Below are 24,262 nucleotides of genomic sequence, written 5' to 3'. Positions count from 1 at the left end.
AATGAAGGGCGCCTGAGTAGCTCAGTCATTTAAGTATCCAACTGCAGCTCAGGTCATGATCTCGCAGTTTGTGGGTTTGAGCCCCATGTTGGGCTCCATGCTGACAGGTCAGAGCTCAGAGCCTGGAGCCTGCTTGCACGCACGCACTCTCTCTCTCAAAAATAAACGTTAAAAATTTTTTTTAAAAATAACCAAACGAACAAATAAACAAAATGTACAATGAGGGCACCTGGCTGGCTCAGTAGGTAGAGCATGCAACTCTTGATCTCAGGGTTGTAGGTTTGTGCCCCATGTTGGGTGTAGAGATTACTTAAAAATAAAACCTACTGGGGCACTGGGTGACTCAGTTAGTTGATCGTCTGACTTCAGCTGAGGTCATGATCTCATGGTTTGTGAGTTTGAGCCCCGAATCAGGCTCACTGCTGTCAGCACAGAGCCTGCTTCATATCCTCTGTCCCCTCCCCTCTCTGCCCTCCTGCACTCACGCTCTGTCACAAAACTGAATAAACATTTTTTTAAATGCACTGATGAACAATAAAATCATAATGCCAACACTGAAAATTCTCAATAACAGCCTATTAATAACATTTGAATAAAGCCATTTTTATATGATTTAAAGAATGGATTTCAAAAGGGCATGATGAATAGATAGGTGACCTGAGGAGAGCTCTGCTGATTAGTATTATCTTTATACATATAAATCTTTATAGAAGCAAAGTATTGAGGATATTCCTTCACAGGAAGGCATGTTGACAGAAAACAATGTGTAGTTAAAAAAAAAAAAAGTGAATTAAAGCTGAACTGGCTTCAAATCTGAGCTTTGCCAACTATTAGCCCTGCAACTTTAGGAAGAACAGTAATCATCTTACAAGGCTATTACAAGGATTGATAATTACACAGGTAAAATAACTAACATACGAGTTCAAATATTAACTGCAATTTATAGATGAGAAAACAGAACAAGGCCACATGACTTACCCAGGATTAGAAAGTAGAAAACTAGTAAACCAGAACTTCTTTATTTCTAGTAATACTCCTTAAAGTTTACTTGGCCTGATGTTGTTAATCACAATAGCTTTGTTATGATTAGTACCTACATGGTATAAGTTTTCTCACCTTAACATTTCCAACCTAACTGGATCTTTATGCTTCAAATGCCCCTCTTGTAAACAATATAGATCAGTTTTTCTTTCTTATCCAATCTGTCTTTTTTTTTTTTTTTTTTTTTTTTTTTTTGCCTTTCCTTAATTTTAATTACAAATGGGAGGGAGGGTGAAAGGGGTAAGGGAGGCAGGTAAAGAGAGTACAGGCTGGCTTCTAGAAAGTGGCAGCTGAGTTCATGCCACACTCTTGAAAATATCAGTGGGTGAGGTGGGGGTGGGTTCCGGAACCTTTGCTAGTAACAGTCTCTACCTTCTGATTACTGCTTAGTCTGTTTACATTTAACGTAATCATTAATATGACGAGTTTGTCTACCATTTTTTTTGTCATCTGTCCCAATTGTTTTTACCTACATTCTTTAAGGTTGAACCTACTTTTTAGTATTCTATTTTATCTCCTCTATTGGTGCTTTTTTTTTAATGTTTATTTTTGAGATAGATAGAGCATGCTGACAGCAGCAAGCCCGATGCAGGACTCAAACCAACAGAACCGTGAGATCACGACCATGCAGGACTCAAACCAACAGAACCGTGAGATCACGACCCAAGCCAAAGTCAGTCAATCAACTGAGCCACCCAGGCAGCCCTCAGGTACTGTGTGTGTGTGTGTGTGTGTGTGTGTGTGTGTGCGTGTGTGTGTGTGTGACAGAGAGAGACAGAGAGAGAGAGAGAGAGACAGAGAGAGAGAGATTATAGCAGAGCCTTGGCATTTCCAGGGGATGGATTCTGAAAGTATGTTGACATGGATACAGAGTCATCCTTTGATGAAAGGGCAATAGTGACATACATAGTTGGCCCTGGGACTCAGTTCTACATGCATTCCTCCTGAGTTTTTGGGAGACCTTCATGAAGATAGCTGCAAGGAATTCCCTGCTGGCTAGGACACATCTCACAGTTGCAGATGCTGCATGTTACCCATGGGGCAAGTCTGAAATTGTAGTCATGGATCTTGATTGGTTTTCTATCATTGCTTTAGTAATCCCAAATAGGATGCTCTGAATTTGTTCGACAAGGCATTTACTCAGAAATACCTCTCTTCCGGTTGCTGTTGTAGTCAGATTAAGATAAAAGAAATGGGAATATCATGAATTTGGGTGGTGTTAGTGATAGTGCTTGATAAATGCACAGCATCTTTAATTCTTAGTGCTGTAAATCTGTAAGCATGTTATTGAGGGTATACCAGACATTCATTTGTTCAACACATACTTGAATGATTCCACATGTATTGTGATGTGAGGATGTTAGAAAGAGAAATATGTATTACCTGACACTGTCTTGATTCATGTTTTCTTTTTTCTTTGATTCATATTTTCACTCACTTGACAAAAATTTACTGAATACCTGCTTTGTGCCAGGCATTATACTAGGTAATTGGCATTATACTAGGTAATTATATTACTGATTGCTACTTCTTAAGTCAGTTAAAATAGCTAATAAAAGTTTATCTCTTTATAGCTTATTTATTTACTCTAGACCTGTACAAAATTTCTTTTCCTGTCACATAAAGTCAACTATGTTATCATTAACTCCTACTATCTGGGTCCTAATTTTCTAGTTCTTTCCACTACTCTTTATCACTTGCTTGCTTTCCTCTGGATGTTTTTATTTATTAATGGCACACTTCAATGGAGAAGCTTGGGGGTGAATACAATATTCCAAAAAGGAGTAGGAGTAGAGCAGAATGGCCTCTCCCTTAATTTGTATATTACATTACTATTAATGCAGTCACCTTACAACTTTGATACATTTTTAATGGCTAGAAACTTAAAATGCTACATGAATAGGTAAGACATATCTCCCTCATCCTAAATTTAATCATTTGCATTTCTCAAGCCTCACTCCTAACTTCTCTTGAACTCCATAGTCATTTGCTTATATAGGATGAAGGTCAAGTTCATTGGCATGCTAACAAAGCTCTTTGTTTTTTGTCCTTTTGTAGACTATACTTTTCCCATTGCCTGGTTCTGTAGTGACACTTTGATGCTTGTAATTTTCTTGAATTTATTTCATGTCTCTTTGCCTTTGCAGTTCTCCCAATGCCTACCTCCCAGTCTTCTATTTACCTCTTTTAGTTCTGCATAGGCATTATTTCCTGTGAAGGCTTCTCTAACAGTACCTATTCCCTCTATATTTTTCATTCTTATGCATGCATCTGTTATTGCAGCTATCACCTTACTATGTAAATATTTACTTGTCTTCCTTAGTAATGTGTGAGTTCCTTACAGCCAGGAACTAGATCTTATTCATTTTAGTATTCCTAGTGCCTAGCACACATTCTGGCACATAGTGTGTTCTCACTGAATAGTAAACTACTGAAATAAGATGAACATGAAAAGGATATGATTTTTTGGATACTGATTTTGTCATCAGAATACTAGTTGTTTTAGTTTTGTGTCATTTGCATATGTAAAGGAACATCATTGCATTAACCCTGAGTGTCCCAAGGCTTGGAATTATGTCATATTCATCTCTGTATTGCTAGTATCTAACTGACTGCCAAATATCAGGTTACCAGTGTTTATTGAACTGAAGCAAATTAAATTGAAATTAGATGAGGGCATTCATGCTGCAAGATACTATATGACTAGTAGCATTCATCTTTATTTCTGTATGTTATCTTTAAGAATAAATAAGAAAAAGTTTTGTCAGTTGCCTTATTGAAATCCAGATTTAGGGATATATTTTAAATTACTGACATGTATGTCAAATTATTAAAAAAAATCTTTGGGCATCATTTAGTATAATGACCATACGCTCCTTTCTAAGGATTTATAAGGCAGCAGCAACTCTTCAGGATTTGTTTTAAAATCTGGCATGAATTGGGGCACCTGGGTGGCGCAGTCGGTTAAACGTCCGACTTCAGCCAGGTCCCGATCTCGTGGTCCGTGAGTTCGAGCCCCGCGTCGGGCTCTGGGCTGATGGCTCAGAGCCTGGAGCCTGTTTCCAATTCTGTGTCTCCCTCTCTCTCTGCCCCTCCCCCGTTCATGCTCTGTCTCTCTCTGTCCCAAAAATAAATAAACGTTGAAAAAAAAAAATTTTTTTTTTAAATAAATAAATAAATAAATAAATAAAATAAAATCTGGCATGAATTGATGGCAAGGTAATAGTGGTAATTGTCTTAATGTTTCTATCTTTTTCCTCTTTTGAAGTGCTCCTAGCATTCCTTCTATTAAACAAAAAATGTCCCCAAAGATGTCCTGTTGTTTGTGTGGATATCATTGGCAAGATTTTTCAGTACCTTTGCAGGTATGAGACATAAATTTACAGATTCAAGAAGCTCTGTGGGACACCAAAGAGGATTAATAGTAAGGAAGCCATACAAAGGCACACCGTAGTAGTCACATTGCTGAAAACCAAAGATAAAAAAAAAAAAGTCTTAAAACACATCCCATGAAGAGAACAATGACAAGAATGGTAATTAACTTCCCATTAGGAAAAATGGAATAAATACAGGGGACAATGGAATAATATCTTTCAGTGCTGAAAGAAAAATTATCAAACTAGAATTTTATATGTAGCAAAATTATCCTTCAGAAGTGAGAATGAAGACATTTTCAGAAAAGAAAACATGAGAGAGTTTGTTGCCAACAGACCTGCACATTATAAGAAATGCTAATGGCAGTTCTTTAGGCAGAAGAAAAGTGACACCAGACGGAAATATCGATCTATGGAAGAAGTGAAGAGCACTGCATATGGAATATATATGCGAGTAAACATAAACAACTATGCTTGCCTTTTTATTAATTTTTAATGTTCTCATTTATATTTGAGAGAGAGAGAGAGAGAGAGAGAGAGAGAGAGACAGAGCTTGAGTGGGGGAGGGTCAGAGAGACAGAGACAGAATCTGAAGCACGCTCCAGGCTCTGAGCTGCGAGCTGTCAGCACAGAGTCCGATGAGGGGCTCAAACCCACGAGCAGCAGGATCATGACCCAAGCTGAAGTCGAACACTCAAAGAACTAAGCCACCCAGGTGCCCCGCCTTTTTATTATTTCTTAAAGAACATTCTACTAGCACAAAAATATACTGTGGAGTTTTATATTTCATGTAGAAGTAAAATATATGACAACAGTAGTGAAAGAAAATAAGTAAATGGACTTTCTTATAAGGTTTTTATATAGAATGTAGTAATAATATTAACTCAAGGTAGACTAAGAAGTTATAGATGCATATTATAATTTGTAGAACAACCACTAATAAATAGAAGAATCATAGTTAAAAAGCCAACAGAGAGGGGCACTTGAGTGGTTCAGTCGGTTAAGCGTCCAACTTTGGCTTAGGTCATGAACTCGCCCACTTTGGGTCATCTGTCTCCTTCTGTCTCTCTCCCACTCGCATGCATGAAACCATGTGGCTGTTTCCTGGTATATCAATACTTTTATCTTGGCATATTAAATTACTCCCAGATTATCCGTTAGGATTTATGATATAAAAAAATCTCTAATCTTGGGGCACCTGGGTGGCTCAGTCAGTTAAGCATCCAACTTCTAAGCATCTGACTTGGCTCAAGTTACGATCTCACAGTTCATGGGTTCGAGCCCCACAATGGGCTCTGTGCTGACAGCTCAGAGCCTGGGGCCTGCTTTCAGATTCTGTTTCCCTGTCTCTCTGCCCCTCCCCCGCTTGTTCTTTCTTTCTCTCTCTCTCTCTCTCTCTCTCTCTCTCTCAAAAATAATTTTTTTTTAAATCTGTAATCTTAACAATAAGAACATACTTCACTTTGGCATAATCTACATTGTAACTTTACATACTCTTCATGCATATGTAAGTGGAAAGACTAATAACCTAGGCAGTATTTCTCTGTTCCACTCAGTTTTGGCAGAATATTTACTACTTTATTCCAAAGTAATCACTAAATAATGCTTTCCTCTTCTAAAATACAATGTACTTGGGGCGCCTGGGTGGCGCAGTCGGTTAAGTGTCCGACTTCAGCCAGGTCACCATCTCGCGGTCCGTGAGTTCGAGCCCCGCGTCAGGCTCTGGGCTGATGGCTCGGAGCCTGGAGCCTGTTTCCGATTCTGTGTCTCCCTCTCTCTCTACCCCTCCCCCGTTCATGCTCTGTCTCTCTCTGTCCCAAAAAAAATAAATAAACGTTGAAAAAAAAAAATTAAAAAAATAAAATAAAATACAATGTACTTTATTTTTTGTTTGTTTATTGAAGTCCAAGTTAGTCAACAAAAATGTAGTATAAAACAAAGTTCTTGATTATGTATACTGGAATTTAAAATAAAAAATAATAAAATAAAAAGATAAAACAAAGTTCTTGTGTCTCAACCTGGAGCCAGCCTGCCCTGGCTGGAATCAATTCTATTATTTTTGCCTCAACATCATTATCTTTGTTTCAAGTCCCACTACTGGAACCTTAGGAAATACCCATAACTGATAGTACTCCCAGAAAAGTGAAGCCAAAATATATTTTTACATTTTTATTATGTATACTATGCATTTTATATATAGACAGCACAAATACAGACACATACGAACACAATACAGACACTGGTAAATGTAAAAGTGAAGTTTACAAGAAAAAAAAAGAAAAAAAGCAGAAAAAGGATAATCTCTTGCTAAAGTAATCATAACAGCAACCTAACAGCAATCCTAATAGTACCTAAATAATCCTAATAGCAACTACTGCCACATACAGCTTAAAATAGAAGTCAATTAAATTAAACCCAGTTTTTCATCTTTTGATCACTCTATTAGTCTCATTAAATCCAGGGACAGCAGAAAAACTTCATTTTCTTTTTGTGTTTCACAAAGCTACAAAAGTATGAAGGAATCAAAAAATAACTGGATGCAGCTTTGTTTGTTTTTTTTTTTAAAGGCAAGCTTGTAAAGTGCAGCACTTAGTAATTTTTTCCACTGTTGTAGTCACAATGATAGAGGAAAGGAAACACGGGAGAGGAGGAGACAACCCAAAGAAAAACAAGTCACATCCTTACAATTTCTTTGAAATTGCATTTTCAATTTAAAATTCCTGGGGCGCCTGGGTGGCGCAGTCGGTTAAGCGTCCGACTTCAGCCAGGTCACGATCTCGTGGTCCGTGAGTTCGAGCCCCGCGTCAGGCTCAGGACTGATGGCTCAGAGCCTGGAGCCTGTTTCGGATTCTGTGTCTCCCTCTCTCTCTGCCCCTCCCCCGTTCATGCTCTGTCTCCCTCTGTCCCAAAAATAAATAAACGTTTAAAATTCGTGCAAATTTCATATTTACTTCATAGTAAATTTCATATTTACTTCATAGTAACTGTTTTTAATTTTTAAAAAACACATATTTATAAATTATTCTAGTAAATTGGTCCTAGAAGAAGACATTGATATTTATTCTGTAGCTTTGAGTACTTCCTAGCACACCCATTTGAGAAATGTGCATATACAAATCACAGACTTGACTTTGGAGTAGAACATACCTGAGTCCCAAACACAGCCTTGTTATGACTACCTGTCATTAGATAATTACTTAACCTCCTTACGCCTCCACTTTCTCATGTTTAAAATGGGAATAGTAATGACGGCTATCACAAATTGAAAGGTATATACCAATTAGATTGGATAATGCAGATAAAACACTTATCACATCGGCCAAAGTAATGCTGAGTAAACGTTAGTAGTAGTTATTATAATTACCATCTCTAAAAATCAATCTGTACAATGAAGGACTGCCTAGTTTACAGGGTGGTAAGAACTGTGAAGGATCTAATATTTTACTCACTTGCAAACCAACAATTTAGCATGTTACAATTTCAAAGACGCTAGAGGAAGACACAAGATTCCTAGATCAAGAATAAAGTACTTTATTACTCACAATAATAACAGTAGCCAGAGTATCAGCATTTTCTTACATGGGTTCCCAAGATCCATTTCTCACATGGTGATACAGAGTGGGCCAGGTGACAGCTGCACATGCAGTAGAGGAGAGGAACCCTGAGCTTAGGGAATCTTTTATAATAGACAGTGAGCATGGACACCTTTGCTTTGGAGGGAGAAAGTATCTTTATCTCCCAAGCTGTAAGCAAACCTGCCCTTTGGTCCAGAAGGAGACATTATCTAAGCTGGTCACAATACAATACCCCTTAAAAGACAGTTTGGAACAATCTGTCTCTATTCATAAGACCTGCCGAAATATGAGGCACAGAGACTTGTCTCTCTCACTTCTAACTATCTTGGCTGCTGACAAAGTTTCTCATGAGTATATGATTCTAACCGCTACTCTGATTATTCTGACTGACAAAGGGCTGGGACTAAATCCATTCAATCTGTTTCATACAGCATTTAATTAAAGTAGCTATCAACAGGCAGCAGGGTAAGATTAACCTTCAGAATTGATTTCAACCATGTTTCTCCGAGTCCTAAATAAGGACTCTGAGAATAAGTTGAAGAAATCCCATAAAACATCAGGGTCTACCTCAGAAAGTCTGGCAGTTCTGTCCCCAAAGTTCTGTATGAACTCTTCCACTTGGCCCAAGGCATTAATCCAGGAACAAGAGAATGTATTAACAATTATACAGACTCTGCTTCAGCCTACAAGGAAGAAGTCTAGGGCAATTTTATCATCCATAACAATGCTGGTGAGTTGAGGCTAATCTGAATGCTTTCCAGGGCCAGGGTATGTCACTGATTATGTCAGCTAAAAAGTCAGGAACAAATTCTGAACCACCAATTCTAATTGAATAAATTCCCTCATAGAGATAACTGTCTACAGGATGTGCATAAATAACAAACTGGTTATGACTCTGGGAAGCTTCCCCAAGAAAATAAGGATAGTGTCATTTTAGAGAGATCTCCATAGTTAACTGAAGGCTATAAGATCTACTGGTGGTATTCTGTTAAACACTCAAAGGTGCAAGAGTCCATATTTTTAGGAGGGAGGTATGTTAATGCCTGGCTTCCACACAAGAAATAAGATCCTGAGGGCAGATATAGTATACCTAGAAAACGTGGGTTGTTTACAATTATTGGGTCCTTCCAAATGGGACCTACATTAGTCTGAGAGACACAGTCAACCTGTGTCCCAACATGGCCTCCCAGCCAGGTGTCAGGCCTAGAGTTCCCAAATTCAGTTTGAACAACTGAGTCTAGTCCTTGTTTTTGAAAGGACTGAATGAGAGCAGTCAATCCAAACTGTCCCAATTATCCAGGCCACCAGTAATCTGCCCCATAGAATCTCTGAGAGAAGGCTATGGAATGGGAGTGGGTAGACATGAGGTGGTACTGACAGGTGTTGTGCATGGAAGGTACAGGAGCTGGGGCAACCCTTGTTTTTTCCAATAGATTTTTCAGTAAGATTAAAGAGAATGGCCATCAAATGTTGATCAGAGCTGAGCAGCCTAATGGAGGATGGCACACTCAGCAGTCAATTAAATTTAATGTGCCTGCAAAAGTTTGGAAGAGCTGCACCAGGACATTTTCCTTCATAAGGAAAGCTTTAAGTGTGGTTCTGAAGGTGTCTCCCTTCCCCAAAGCTTCTGGAGTCTAAGGTGTTCCTTCCCTGGGTGTCAAGATTGTTGTTTTCCCTCCACTGCCACAAAATCAGTATGTTCCACTCCAGTAGCTATAATTTCATCTTTTTTCCAATCATCTCCTACTCATACTCAGGACTTTCCCCTAGAAATGTCAGGTATGAAACAGTCAAGGGAATTTTTATTAAACCTACAGAAACCCATTTACGGTCTCTACTGACCCACATGGACCACTGTAGGGGAACTCAGCAAGCAGGGTACTCAACCAGTAGTCATTATCCTTATGATCTAGGACCATGTCAACCAGCATGGGTTGCATGGGTTCCATGTCAACCCAACATGAAAATCCAGGTGGTGAACAAGAATTAAGTTTGAATCCCTCAGGACACCACCTTTTGGCAGCTGCCATATACAAGGTATACCAACAAGCTGGCACTGCACTGCAGCTAGGAGAAAAAAAGAAGCTCCTTGCCCAGAAATAGGATAGAATGTGAATTTTCAAAACAGGACTATATAACCTCTCACCCCTTCCACCCCGATCATTACCCATGAAGTGACCCAAGTTGAGATGATCCCTTTCTGGGCATAGCTGTATTCACTGGCCTAAATGACTTAGTAAGTAAAAAGATGTTTCAGTCTTCAACATTTATCCACATACCAGATGCCTGTGGATGGTAGGGAGCATGAAAGGTCCCTCAAATATCTTGACTATCAAGCTCACTGTTGAGGGGCTTCTGAGATAAAAAGTACACCACTGTCAACTGCAAATGGCCCAGAAAGCCCAAAAGCGTAACACAGATTAGTTTCACAAGCCAAAATTATGTGGCCAGTCAGCCAATTGGACTAGAACAACACCATAACCAGAAAAAGTATCAACAGCAGTGAAGCAGCACTGATACTTCTGAGTGGGAGGTCAAAGTTCCAATGTATTAAATCTGCCAAAAACAAGCAGGAGCCACATTCCATGAAATGTGGCTTCTTTTATTATGTGACAAGTAGGTCAATTTTTGGCAGAAGTCACAAGTATAGTATGCAATGCTACTCTCTGCATCAGAAATACACAGTCCTTAAGTCTACACCCAGTTTATGATAGCTGATGCGTTATCACATCTAATATGATGGGTGGATCCAGACAACAATGATGGCTCTGGGCAGTGCAGTCTCAATCAGAAGCTTGATTCCAGTGGGCTTCAGTAGAGAACAGGCCCTTATTGTGGGCATCTACATGAGTGATCCAGACAGTTTGATCAGCAGCTATAATTTGTTTCCATAGTTCACAGCTTCAAAGAGAGCTGTCTTTAATCTGCCAGTCTATAGTTTCCAAGTGGCAGACCAAATAGCTAGACCATTGGCAATAGGCCAAAGGGGCAGGAGAAATACAAGTTTCATGAAGGAAAGTACTGGCCAGAGCGATAAAAACAGCCTTGGGGCACCTGGGTGGCTCAATCAGTTGAGCATCTTGGTTTCGCTCAGGTTATGATCCCCGCATCAGACTCCACACTGAGCATGGAGCCTGCTTAAGATTTTCTCTCGCTCTCTCTCTCTCTCTCTCTCTCTCTCTCTCTCTCTCTGTGTGTGTGTGTGTGTGTGTGTGTGTGTCTCCCTCTCCCCAACTCACGCTCTCTAAAATTAAAAAATTAAAATTAAAAAAAAGAACAGCCTTGAGCTCTATCCACTGAACAATCACATCCACTATCAATCTGCATAGCTGGTACAGAGGCTGAACAGCCCCAGGAAACAAGCAGACACAACGAGTTTCAGCTTGGCTGAACCACTGGTAAACTAGGCCTAGGTTTAAGGAAACCTCTATGAATTGAGGACCCCACTGAGGCGGTGGCTTTGCCTTAGACAGTGAAGTGGGGAATAAAGATTCCTCCAAAGGAAAGGCTGAGCCATAAGACATTATGCACCCCCATCCTCTCATCTCTCAAACAAACCAGTGAAAATTCTAACAACTTTGCTTTGTGCCCATAGAAGTTGCAAATTTGTCTCCTTTCACATTCAAGTATAGGTGTACACAGGTCTATAAATGTTGTCTAAAAGGAGGCAGAAACTTCTGCCCAGCCAGGACAAATCTTAGTACTAGTGGTTACATTGTGGGGAGTGGGGGGAGTCTGACTCTGAATCTAATAGACTAGTGAAAAAAATTCCCTCCACCAAAGAAGATACCTGAGGGTGGTTAAGAGTTAGCAACAACCAGAATGTTCAGACAGCTGTCTTTGATCCTACTTCCTGGTGCTCAGCCTGCAACCACCTCCCTAATTCTTCCTCATTAACAGGCAATAAAGTAGAGAACCACTTAACAATTTGGACAACATGTTCAACACCAATTCCCATAGACTTCTCTCAAATTCTGTTAACCAGCCCATGAGGCCCTCACCCTTCCTCTTCCAGAAAGCCATGTGTCTGTCAATATACCATCCTGGTTGCCAAAACTGTCAGAACAGTGAAAGATCTGGTTTTTTTTTTTTTTTTTTTTTTTTTTTTTTTTTTTTTTTAAATTTTTTTTTCAACGTTTATTTATTTTTGGGACAGAGAGAGACAGAGCATGAACGGGGGAGGGGCAGAGAGAGAGGGAGACACAGAATCGGAAACAGGCTCCAGGCTCTGAGCCATCAGCCCAGAGCCCGACGCGGGGCTCGAACTCACGGACCGCGAGATCGTGACCTGGCTGAAGTCGGACGCTTAACCGGCTGCGCCACCCAGGCGCCCCAGATCTGGTTATTTTTTACCCTACTTGCAAGCTAACAAGTTACCCTGACAATTTCATTGATGCGGGCAGAAGACCTAGACTCCTGGGTTGGAGACAATGAACTTTATGACTCATGACAATATTCATAGCCAGAATATCACCATTTTCTTAGGCAGTCCCAGGCCCATTTCCCACAGTGCAACACAAAGTAGGCCAAGTCATACCTGCACACGCAATAGATTGCACTAGAGGAGGAACTCAGAGCCTAGACAACCCAAACCTTTCAAAATGCAAAGGGTATACTTGCCTACCCTTTACTCCAGAGGGAGACACTATCTCTATCTTCCAAGGTAGCTCACTATACAAACATCCTTGAAAAGAGCAGAAACAAAAGCAGTCAATGTCTCTGATCACAAGACATACAGAAATCATGGAGAATTGTATCAGTGGATCCCAAAAAGGCCACCGTAGAGTTTAGCTATTAAGAGCCTAGCACAGTATCTGGTACATACAAAGCAACAAACAGCTAGATACTAATGTTCTTATTCCTCCCCCATTAAACCTAAAGTAAGAATGTTCAATTGTGTCTCCACCTCACTTTTATTACATGCCAAAGGATATAACTAAGATTTTATCTATATACATATGTGTGTGTATATATATATGTATATATGTACGTGTATATATATATATGTATGTGTATATATATGTAAATTACAAATTTATAATAAAATAAACTAAATTAAAAGTAATTTTTTTAAAGTATGCTCCACACCCAACATGGGGCTCAAACTCCTGAGGTCAAGAGTCACGTGCTCTACTGACCAATCCAGTCAGGCCTCTTCCTAAAATTATATTTAAAAACACAAGTTCAGGGCGCCTGGGTGGATGGCTCAGCTGGCTAAGCATCTGACTTCAACTCAAGTCATGATCTCACAGTTGCTGAGTTCAAGCCCCTCATTGGGGTCTGTGCTGACAGCTCAGAGCCTGGAACCTGCTTTGGATTCTGTGTCTCCCTCTCTCTCTGCCCCTCCCCCATTCATGCTCTCTCAAAAATAAATAAACATTTAAAATTTTTAAAAACTAATAAAAAATAAAAAAAAAAACATAAGTTCAACCACTACTTCTCCCTTTGGAGAAAGAAGGCAGGGAGCCAGAAGGGCACAAGAAACAAAGCTTTCCTCTCATTAACATTATACTACTACTACAGCTCAATCATTAAAGAGTCCAGGGAACCAGGGTAACTACAGGTGGAAAAAAAACAGGTGGCTGAAACCTAACTCTAAAACCATTAAGGTGCACAAAACCTGAAAAAAAATTTTCTGCTTTTCTTTACCACAACTTGACATCTCATCCTTCCTACCTCAATTATTCCTCTATAACCACAAATAAGACAGCTACAATTATTCTGTTAATGTCACCAAACTGCTTCTTGAAATTATCTCAAACTCACCTTAAAGCCAATGACTAATGATTTAAAAGGGTCAACAATTTTGATTTGAAATTTAAATCTCTGCCTTAAAAAACAGTTTGAAAGTGAAACCATAATGAAGAAGAGTGATTGGGGCACCTGGCTGGCTCAGTCGGTGGAGCATGCAACTCTTGATCTCCAGGCCATGAGTTCAAGCCCCACACTGGGTATAGAAATTACTTAAAAAGAAAAAAAAAAAAAAAAAAATCTTTAAAAAAAAAAAAAGAGTGACTGACACATAGTTCAATAACAGCATTCAAATTTCCAGAAGTTATTGACCTCAAGCCCTATATTTTGCCACATTACCTTACTGAGCCCTCTATAAAAAGGAGAAAGCACCAGAAGGCAGATGCTTTGTATTTCTCTATAAATGGGTCACTTTAAAGTTATAATCCTCAATTCGATAAAATAAGCTGATTTTCATTCTGTCAATGACAAATTTTATTATTCAAAATCATGTCAATAAGTGGTAGATACTTAAAAATACAGCTGACCCTTGAAAACCACGTGTTTTAACTATATGGGTCCACTTATACCTGGATTTTTTTTTTCAATCCAGTACAGTACTGTGTATTTTCTCTTCCTTATGATTTTCCTAATAACATCTTCTCTAGCTTGCTTTATCGTAAAAATACAACATATAATACATAGAACATATAAAATGTGTTAACCGTTTATATTATCAATAAGGCTTCCAGTTTAAAGGCTATTAGCAATTAAATTTGGGGGGATTCAAAATTACACGTGGATTTTCAACTGCATGGCAGGTTGGTGCCCCAAACCCCTGCATTGTTCAAGGGTCAACTATACATACAAACTTACAATTCTACTCTATTTGTACCATAACAGCTAACATTCATAATATTCCTTCAAAATATATTCACTGAGTGCCTCTTATAGATATTGTAGGAAAAGACGGTTAAGACCAAGGCGGTTGTTCAAAGAGCTGACAGCAGAAAAAAACAAGTGATTACCAACAATCTGGCATAAGACTCAAAAGAAGAGAAACATACAAAAGATATACAACATATGTAAGACAAAATGATTAACCCTAAAACTGGGTAGAGGGTACTGATGTTATAAGCACAAGGCAGCCAATAGGTTTTAAGAGATAAATAGAAGTTTTCCAAAGGGCCACAAAAAAATAAGGGTATAAAGGCACGGAGCTTTGGGGCACCTGGCTCAGTTGGTGGAGCATGCAACTCTTAATCTCAGGGTCATGAGATCATCCCCACAGTGGCTGTAGAGCTCACTTGTGGGGGGTGGGTGGGGAGGATATGAAGCCATAAAACACATTCTACTGTGAGCATCAAATATATATAAAATACTCAATTTTCCTATGCCATAAAAATGCAACAGTATTTAAGACAACAAAATCAAAAAAGTCCCAAGAATGGATGTAACTTCTAAAGTCATCTAGATCAGTTGTTCCCAAGTGTAGATCTTGGATCATCAACATAACCTGGGAACCTGACTGAAACACAAATTTTCAAGCCCTACCTAGAATGCACTCAATCAGAAACTTGGGGTGGGGGCGCCTGGGTGGCTCAGTCGGTTGAGCGTCCGACTTCGGCTCAGTTCATGATCTCGCGGTCCGTGAGTTCAAGCCCCGCGTCGGGCTCTGGGCTGATGGCTCAGAGCCTGGAGCCTGCTTTGAATTCTGTGTCTCCCTCTCTCTCTGACCCTCCCCCGTTCATGCTCTGTCTCTCTCTGTCTCAAAAATAAATAAATGTTTAAAAAAAAATTTTTTTTAAATAAAAAAAAAAAGAAACTTGGGGTGGGATCCAACAACCTAAGGTTTAACAAGCCTTCCAGGTTATTCTTATGCAAATTCAAAGTCTGAGAATCAATGATTTAGATCAGGGTTTTTCAGCACTAAAGACATTTTAAGGTGGATAATTCTTCATTGTGAAGGGATGTCTTGTGCAGAATGATTAGCAGCATTCCTGGCCTCTACCCACTAAATGCCAGGAGCACCCCCTAGATGTGACAATCAGAAATGTCTCTAGACATAGCCTAGTGTCCCCTGTGGGGAAATTATCCACAACTGAACACCACTAATCTAGATAAGGATCAGCAAACTTTCCTGTAAAGGGCAGGGTTAATATTTTAGGCTTTGCAGGCCAAGCAATCAACTATTCAACTTTGCTATTGAGGGCAAAAGTGGCCAGAGACAATACGTACACAGATATGCATGACAGCCTTTCAATAAAACTTTATTGACAAAAATCAGGTGGTAGTTTGGCACTCAGGATGTAGTTTGCTGATCCCTAATCCAGATCAATTACCTAAATTATAACTGAATGTCTTCAACCCCAGCTGCTGGCAACTGATTGTCCTGACTCTATATGAATACCTAATCTAGTCCAGTCCTGTTTTCAGGTAGATATTGCTCTAGACAAATCTTCATTTCATAGACTGAGTAACTCAAACTGAGAAAGGATAAATGACTTGCTCAGAGAATCAGAGCCCAAACAACAACAAACAACAACAACAACAAAATAAACAGCAATAAACTAGAGCTCTAGTCTGCCTAAGTGCAATGTTCTAACAAATGCTTCCTACAGAGGTATATAACCACATAATGCTGTTTGTGAAGCATTCAAATATTCTAGCACTTTGCAGTTACTAAAACCTGGCAAGAATAGTATTGGTTTCACGGTGGGAGGAGGGGAGTGAAATAACTTTATCTTAAAGGTCCGAATAGTAAATATTTTAGGCCTGTGGCCCATAATGTCTGACTCAACTAGTCACCTCTGTCACTGCAGCAAGAAAGTAGTCACAAACAATAAGTGAATAGCTATGGCTGTATTCCAATAAATCTTTATGTATAAAAACAGGCAGCCAACTTACAGGCTACAGTTTCCTGACCCCTGATCTACAAAGTTCATAAACCCAGTCTGGAAAACAACAGGCATCAACCCAACCCCGCTCAACAAATCTAAAGGCTTTTTATTCCATGGCTTCTGACCACCTGTAAACTTAGAGGCATGGCACTAGACTGGAATGAGTGCTAGTCTAGGAACAACCAAAGTGCCAGACCCACCCTCACTTCCCCCCTTCTGGCATGTCTATTATATGCCAGATACTATTAATTCATTTTGTATGTATATTTTATCATTTGGAGAAATTTCTGAATGGTGGGTCTTGTTTTTCTCTAGAACTCCAAGCCATGTGATACATTAAGCTAGAAAATAAACACTCTAATGTGCACCTGGACAAAACCTTTATTTCAAACCAACCCATGAACTTGGACAAGTCACTTCCTTTTTCTGATTTCAATTTCCACAAAAGGAAAAATGAGAAGCTGGAAATAGATGATCTCTGAAGTCTCCTGCAGAGAACAAGTATATACTTTAAAATTGTCAAAAATGAAAATAACAAGGCACTTGGGTGTCTCAGTCAGTTAAGCATCTGACTCTTGATTTCAGCTCAGGTCACAATCTCACAGTTGTGAGATCAAGCCCTGCATTGGACTCAATGCCCGTGGATCCTGCCTGAGATTCTCTCTCCCCTCTCTCTGCTCCTCCCCCATGCATGCTCTTTATTCTCTCTCTCTCTAAATAAATAAATAAAAATTTAAAAATAAAATGAAAGTAACAACTAAAACTTAATGAACTCTTTCTACACTAGACATCTATTCTAATCACTTTACAAGCATTAACTCAGTTTTCATATGAGGAAACTGAGGCAGAAGTGTGAAGTGATTAGTCAAAGATCACAAGATAAGTGAGTTGCAGAGCTGTGATTTAAATCCAAACAATCTGACCTCAGAGTCCATGCTCTTAACTACTAAACTTTATTCTACATGCCAAAACCTTATTTTCCCAATGACCAACAATCCAAACACAAACACAATATGCTTTGTCTCTCTAATGAATAAAGAGGATAGTGGAGAAAAGAAAGAAAGGACAATAACAAGACTACTTTCTGCCACAGTACTCAATCTCCTGCCTAAGGCAACCTCCCAGGAAATACATACGATGTTCCACCGATACATAGTTTGGTACCTAATCCACAACATCACAAAGGACACCTATCCATGTGGATTAATACCATTTCTACTTGCACAGTCTGGCATCTCCTTTTATAGAAGATTCACAGCTTCATTTAAAAGGAAAAAACACTATGAAGGGGCAGAAACTAATTTCAAGTGACTTACTGATCGTGTCATGGAAGAGTTCATGCTACCAAGAGAAGCTGACAGACAAATAAAAATGTAAAAGTCCATAGTGACAGTCCAGTATGAAAATGCATAAAGCAATTTAGGCAGCAAAGGTTTCACTAGTTTGAAAGACCAGGAGAGGAAAATAAAGGCACAACTATGTCATCCAGGAAACAACTGAAAGTAACATCAAAATCAAAGCCAAATTAGAGAAGAAACAGACTCACTCTGTGACCACTGGAACTAGGTTCAGAAAACATATTTTCTTAGCATGGCAGATAAGGTTTTGCTTTCTTTTTTATGTTTATTTATTTTGAGAGCGAGCATCAGCATGCATGAGTGGGGGGAGGGGGGGGAAGGGAGGAGAATCCCAAGCAGGCTCTATGCTATCAGCACATAGCCCCATGTGGGACCCAATCTCACAAACTGTGAGATCATGACCTGAGCAGAAATCAAGAATCAGACACTTAATGGACTAAGCCACCCAGGCATCCTGATAAGATTTGTTTCCTTAAAAAAATATATTACTATTATGAAAGCTGTTCCTTTTTTTTCCTTGACTTGAGTGAAGCTATAATCTACATCTCTATATTAGACAGTAACAGAAAAATATAAGTAGAAAAATATATTAAATCAACATGTGACACTAACCTAAGTAGCTATAGCACCCCTTTTGTCCCCCCCCCAAAATTGTTATAAAAATGTATCTTAGAGGAAAAAGAAATTAGCACTGCATTAATTAAAAGGTTAAGCGAGGGGCGCCTGGGTGGCGCAGTCGGTTAAGCGTCCGACTTCAGCCAGGTCACGATCTCGCGGTCTGTGAGTTCGAGCCCCGCGTCAGGCTCTGGGCTGATGGCTCGGAGCCTGGAGCCTGTTTCCGATTCTGTGTCTCCCTCTCTCTCTGCCCCTCCCCCGTTCATGCTCTGTCTCTCTCTGTCCCAAAAATAAATAAATGTTGAAAAAAAAAAAAATTTAAAAGGTTAAGCGGGAAAGGGAAAATTTTTTTTGTTCAGATAGACCCAAAATAAAACATAACTAACATTACTAAAATTATTTGACAGCAACAGCAATTCTATTTGGATAGCTCTTTTCACATCTGCAAGTAAGCCAAATATATCTCAAAAGTTTGTTTGAGCAAATGATATTTGCTCTACACCTCAACCTTTAAAAAAAAAAAGGCAAAGAATTCTACAATTACAAAAAGAACAAGATCTGGAATTTTCACCTGAATGCATCTCTTTGTTATAAAAAAGACATTAAGGAAGAAAAGAAAATTGTCCTCATTTATTAATGCCTGCCTGTTTTTAAACCCAGGAAATTCCTCTACATCTCCTCCTAGCTCTAGCCAGCCAAAACTGTAGGTGTACTACTCTATTCATTCCTTTACCAGTATCATACCATGCTAACACTATTTACATTTAAAATTGATTTTTTTTTTTTTTGGACTATTCCAAATTCTAAACTCACTTGCCCAGAGTTGAATTTACAAATAATTCATTAAACATGATACTGCCATTCTCTCCATTCAAGCTTTTGGTGGTGAGCCACTATGGATAACAGTATGGCAGTTCCTCAAAAAAAATTAGAAATAGAAATGCCATATGATCCAGTAATTCTACTTCTGGATATATACCTATAGGAATCGAAAGGAAGGAGTCAAACAAATAATTGTACACCCATGTTCACAACAGCACTAATGATTCATAATAGTCAAAACATGGGGGAAAAAGTGTCCATTGACAAATAAATGGGTAAACAAAATATGGTTCAGCAGTCCCCCATAATCCACAAGGGTTATGTCCCAAGGACTCCCAATGGATGCATGAAACCAAAGACAGTACTAAACCCTATATGTTTTTTCCTATACATACATACCTATGAGAAAGTTTAATTTATAAATTCAGCACAGTAAGAGATTAATAACTATAACAGAATAATCTTAGCAATACTGTATACTGTAATGAAAGTTATCTGAATGTGGTCTCTCAAAATCTTACTGTACTCACCCTTCTTGATGATGTGATATGAAAAAATGCCTACATGATGAGATAAAGTGAGGTAAATGACCCAGGCATTGTGTGTAGTATTAGGCTACTACTGACCTTCTGATTATACATCAGGAGGATCATCTACTTCCAGACAACAGCTGACCAAGGGTAAGTGAAACCATGGAAAGCAAAACCACAGATGATGGAGGACTATTGTATATACATACAGTGGAACAGTAGTCAGCCTTTTTAAAAATGAAGGGAATTCTGACACTTACTACTAACTGGATGAACACTGGAAACCTCATGCTAAGTAAAATAAGCCAGCTGCAAAAGGATAAATACTGCAAGATTCCACTTATTAGGTACCTAGAAAACTCACATTCATAGACAGAAAACAGAATGGTGGTTGCCAGGGGATGGAGTTCAAAAAAAATGGGAAGTTACTGTTTAATGGTTCATGTCACAGTTTTGCAAGATAAAAAGATTTCTGGAGATGGATGGTGGTGATGGTTGCACAACAATGTGAATATATTTGATGCCACTGAACTGGACACTTAAAGTGGCAAATTAAGATGGCAAATTTTATGTTATGTGTATTTCACCACAATTTTTAAAAATTTTTAATTGAGGGGTACCTGGGTGGCTCAGTTGGTTGAGCGTCCAACTCTTGGTCTCAGCTGAGATCATGATCCCACGGTCATGGGATCGAGCCTCCCCCTACTTGAGATTCTCTCTCTCTCTCCCTCTGCCCCTCTCCCCTGCTCTCTCTAAAATAAAATAAATAAAAGTTAAAAAGTAAATGAAAATCCTGTACCTTTCTCAAAAAAGGAGAAAAAGGGGGGCAAACCAATTAGAAGACATTTAAATATAAAAAACAGGCTCATGGTTGCCAGTAAGGAGGATGGGTTAAATAGGTAATGGGGATTAAGGAATACACCTGAGGGGGCACCTGGGTGGCTCAGTCCATTAAGTGCCCAACTCTTGATTTTGGAGCTAATGGTTCTAGGATCGAGCCATGTTGGGCTCTGCGCTGACAGCATTAGAGACTGCTTGATATTCTTTCTCTCCCTCTCTCTCATGTCCCAGACACTCAGGTACATGTGCTGCTCTCTAAATAAACAAACATTTTTTTTTTTTTAATCATGTCCCTTTCTACAAAGGCAGCACTGAGCTAAGTTACTATTAATTTCATGGTCATATGTTCACTTTTGGGTGGAGAAATTGATTTGCACAGTTACAGAAGAATCCAGCATCTTCCAAATGTCTACACTCCAAGACTTGAACTGCAATCTTTAAAATTACCCAGTTTCTGATAACTGGATCAATGCTAATTTTTTAAAGTTAATCCTATGAAAAGTTTATGTAATATAAAAAAAAAGGAAGAATAATTGATCTTAAAGCTAAGTCCACAAGAGCAAACTGATCTGGAATCATCATTTGTGAGAAGAATATGAGGTTCCTAAAAACACAAAAGGCTAATGTGCTCAATATGTATACAGTTTCTAAGTAATTTTTTATTCTACCAATAATGTTCCTACCTACTTGACAATATAAAAGAAACCGTCATCATTTGGCAAACATGAGAATGCCATAGCTTTTTCACATTTTGTAAACAACTGTTCACATCAGTGCCACTGGTTTGAAGAGAAAAACTTAGAATATACTAATGTGATCAAAATTAAACCCCAAATGCTTGTCAGAAAATCTTACTCTGAGTACAAGAATCCTAAATTTCCTATTTTGGGCCAATATAAGGTTCATAGCAAGCACAACAACTGTCATAAATAATGAGAGAACAAGCAGCTACAAGTTGTCACAGGAAGTATAAAAAGTTTGGTGAAATCTCAACAAAGTTACACTTACCTTAAAGCTTTTAATGAGGTACACTACTCTAAATTGTCTAAATCCATTCTTACCAGCATATGCCAATTTTATTTTTTTAATGTTTATTTATTTATTCTGAGGCAGGGGGCAGGGAGAGGGGACGAGGAGAGCCAGCAGAGGGGCAGAGAGAGAGGGAGACAGAGAATCCCAAGCAGGCTCCAAGCTGTCAACACAGAGGCCACACGGGGGTTGATCTTATGAAGCATAAGATCATGACCTGAGCCGAAATCAAGAGTCGGATGCCTAATCCACTGGGCCACCAAGGCACTCCAGAACATAACAATTTTATAACAGGATAAACTACTCCTAGAAATAGAGTCCTTTTTCATACAACCATATTCCACATTAGATAAAAGACTAGAGAATGAAAAAAAGAATTAAGAAAATAAAAGACTTAGGCAAAAAAAAAAAAAAAAAAAATCCTAGGCCATGCTAATCATACAAAACACCAAAATCTTGTGGTCAACTTTTATTTTCAGAACACTTCTTTCTGTCTGAGTTTGGAAGTTACAGTATAATCAAATACAGATACATCCATATTCCCAATAAATCTGGTAACCGGGTAAGATAAAGAACAAACTCTGGAAATGACTATCACAATATTAAGTTGTAAAAATAAGGAAATTTTTAAAAATCTGAGAAAGAGGGAGAAGAGAAACCCAACAAAATCTCATTAAGAAAAAATGCCACCTGCTGTGCTAGTGTTAAACCATGGTGTGCGATGACAGTATTATGGAATGAAAAGTCTATCTATACATAACAGTAGTTTCTAAATTAATCCCAAAATGATTGGTTAAAAATATCTCACTACAATAATTTTTTCATCATACATCAAAAGGCAAAGATGACGTTCACAGGATATTAGCTCTAACTCCAAGTCTTTCATGAGGTACAACTCTACTTTCAAAGGGCCTCCCTAAGATACTTATATATTAGTGTAACTACAGTTGGGCTAAGTAAATGAATAACCTTTGCTTATCCTTTAAATTATTCCTGGAATTAAGACACCAACCAAACAATTCAAATCTGGAGGAGAAGGGAATCCGCAAATATGAATTGGTAATTTATTAAGCTTATGAATTCACTACAAAGATACTATGGTATATGCTATTTGCCTCCTCCTTATCTTCATACCCTCCAAAGATTCCAACATGGCATCAAAGTCTCAAATGTTTATTTCTCCTTGAAAAAGACCATACCCTCACCATTACCTTCACCACCACCCCCTTCTCCTTTTTCTTACTCTCCTCAATACACCACACCCACACCACCACGCTCTCCACACCCACACTCCATACAGCACACTCTCAAGTAACAACCCAAAACTCCTGACCCAAAATACCCCATACTTAAAAGCCCCACACTGAATACTCCCAAATTCTACCTGTTCTCTACATAATACAGAAAACATTACACAGAGTCCACACACATACTCTAAACTATTATTAACACCCCTCACCCTACAAATCCGTATATAACACCCAACCCAGCATATGAATTGCACGTTCCCGGATGGTTCACCTCCCCCCACCCCCGACACGTTCCCGGATGGTACCCCCCCCCCCACACACACACACACACATACACACACCCCACATGCGCGCGCGCCACGTACCATACAAAAGCCCAAACCACACACCACTGCAGTGCTCAAACAAACCCTGAGAAGAGGCAACCCTTCTGGCACCAGTAACCCACGAAGTTGGAGGTGGAAGAGGAACAGGGCCAGATACTTCACCTGAAAATCCGCCAGGATCATCTCCCGGTCCATGTTGGACGCCATGGCGGCCGCCGAGTTCCGCGGCTCCGGGAGCGAAGCGCGCACCTGGCAGGGAAACGGCGCCTCCTGCGGCCGTCGCCGCCGCCGCCGCCGCCGCCGCCGGGCGCCGAGGGGCTGGCAGGCGAGCCGGCGGGCGGGCCGGCGGGCCGGCGGGCGGGGCAGCGCGGGAGGCTAGGCGCTCATGCACTCAGTAACCTTCAGGCGCCCGGGTCGCCTGCCTGAGCCCCTTGGAGCCCGCGCCGCAGTTGTCCTGACAGGGAGGCTGGTCTAGATGCCGGTCAGGTCTTCCTGTCGCTGGCCAGGATGAGGACAGGTTACGACAGCGCGCACCCAGCTCTCTTCAGCGGCCGTGAAACCGGCGGGGGCGGGGAAACCAGGCGAACGAGCAGGCGGGCGAACCCCACGGCCGCCTCCACCTCCTCCGCTTCCTCCCTGGCCGCCGCCTCCGCCCCTGGTTGGCCGGCGCCACAGCTGTCGCACATTTTGCCTGTCATCGAGGTCGCAAAGCACTGCTTTGCGGCTGCCACGTGACTGCTTTCCTGTCAAGCTCTGGGCGCGCGACTACCAGGCGGGGATCCGCGCGCTGCAGGCGGCAACGCCAACTAGCAACTGCGGGAGATTGAAGTCCCGCAACAGGTTATTCCGGTTTGAAATTAAGCAAAGGCCTC

General features: G+C 39.9%; 1 protein-coding gene across 3 annotated transcripts in view; it reads right to left on the bottom strand.

Moving 5' to 3' along the window:
- FAF1 (Fas associated factor 1) overlaps positions 1-24,038 on the bottom strand; it is a 535,448-nt gene extending 511,410 nt beyond the window's left edge. Inside the window, exon 1 of one of the 3 annotated variants that reach the window (XM_047869343.1) lies at positions 23,553-24,038. In XM_047869343.1, the coding sequence (XP_047725299.1) occupies positions 23,553-23,597 (45 nt within the window). In that variant the 5' untranslated portion in view covers positions 23,598-24,038. The remainder of the gene's footprint in view (positions 1-23,552) is intronic. The other 2 variants (XM_047869344.1, XM_047869345.1) reach the window with 2 other exon arrangements.
- Positions 24,039-24,262: the final 224 nt, after the last annotated feature.

Source organism: Prionailurus viverrinus, chromosome C1 (assembly GCF_022837055.1).
Source record: "Prionailurus viverrinus isolate Anna chromosome C1, UM_Priviv_1.0, whole genome shotgun sequence".
NCBI classification, from domain to species: domain Eukaryota; kingdom Metazoa; phylum Chordata; class Mammalia; order Carnivora; family Felidae; genus Prionailurus; species Prionailurus viverrinus.
The sequence above is the reverse complement of the archived record's forward strand: the minus strand, read 5'-3'. Positions and strand labels throughout refer to the sequence as shown.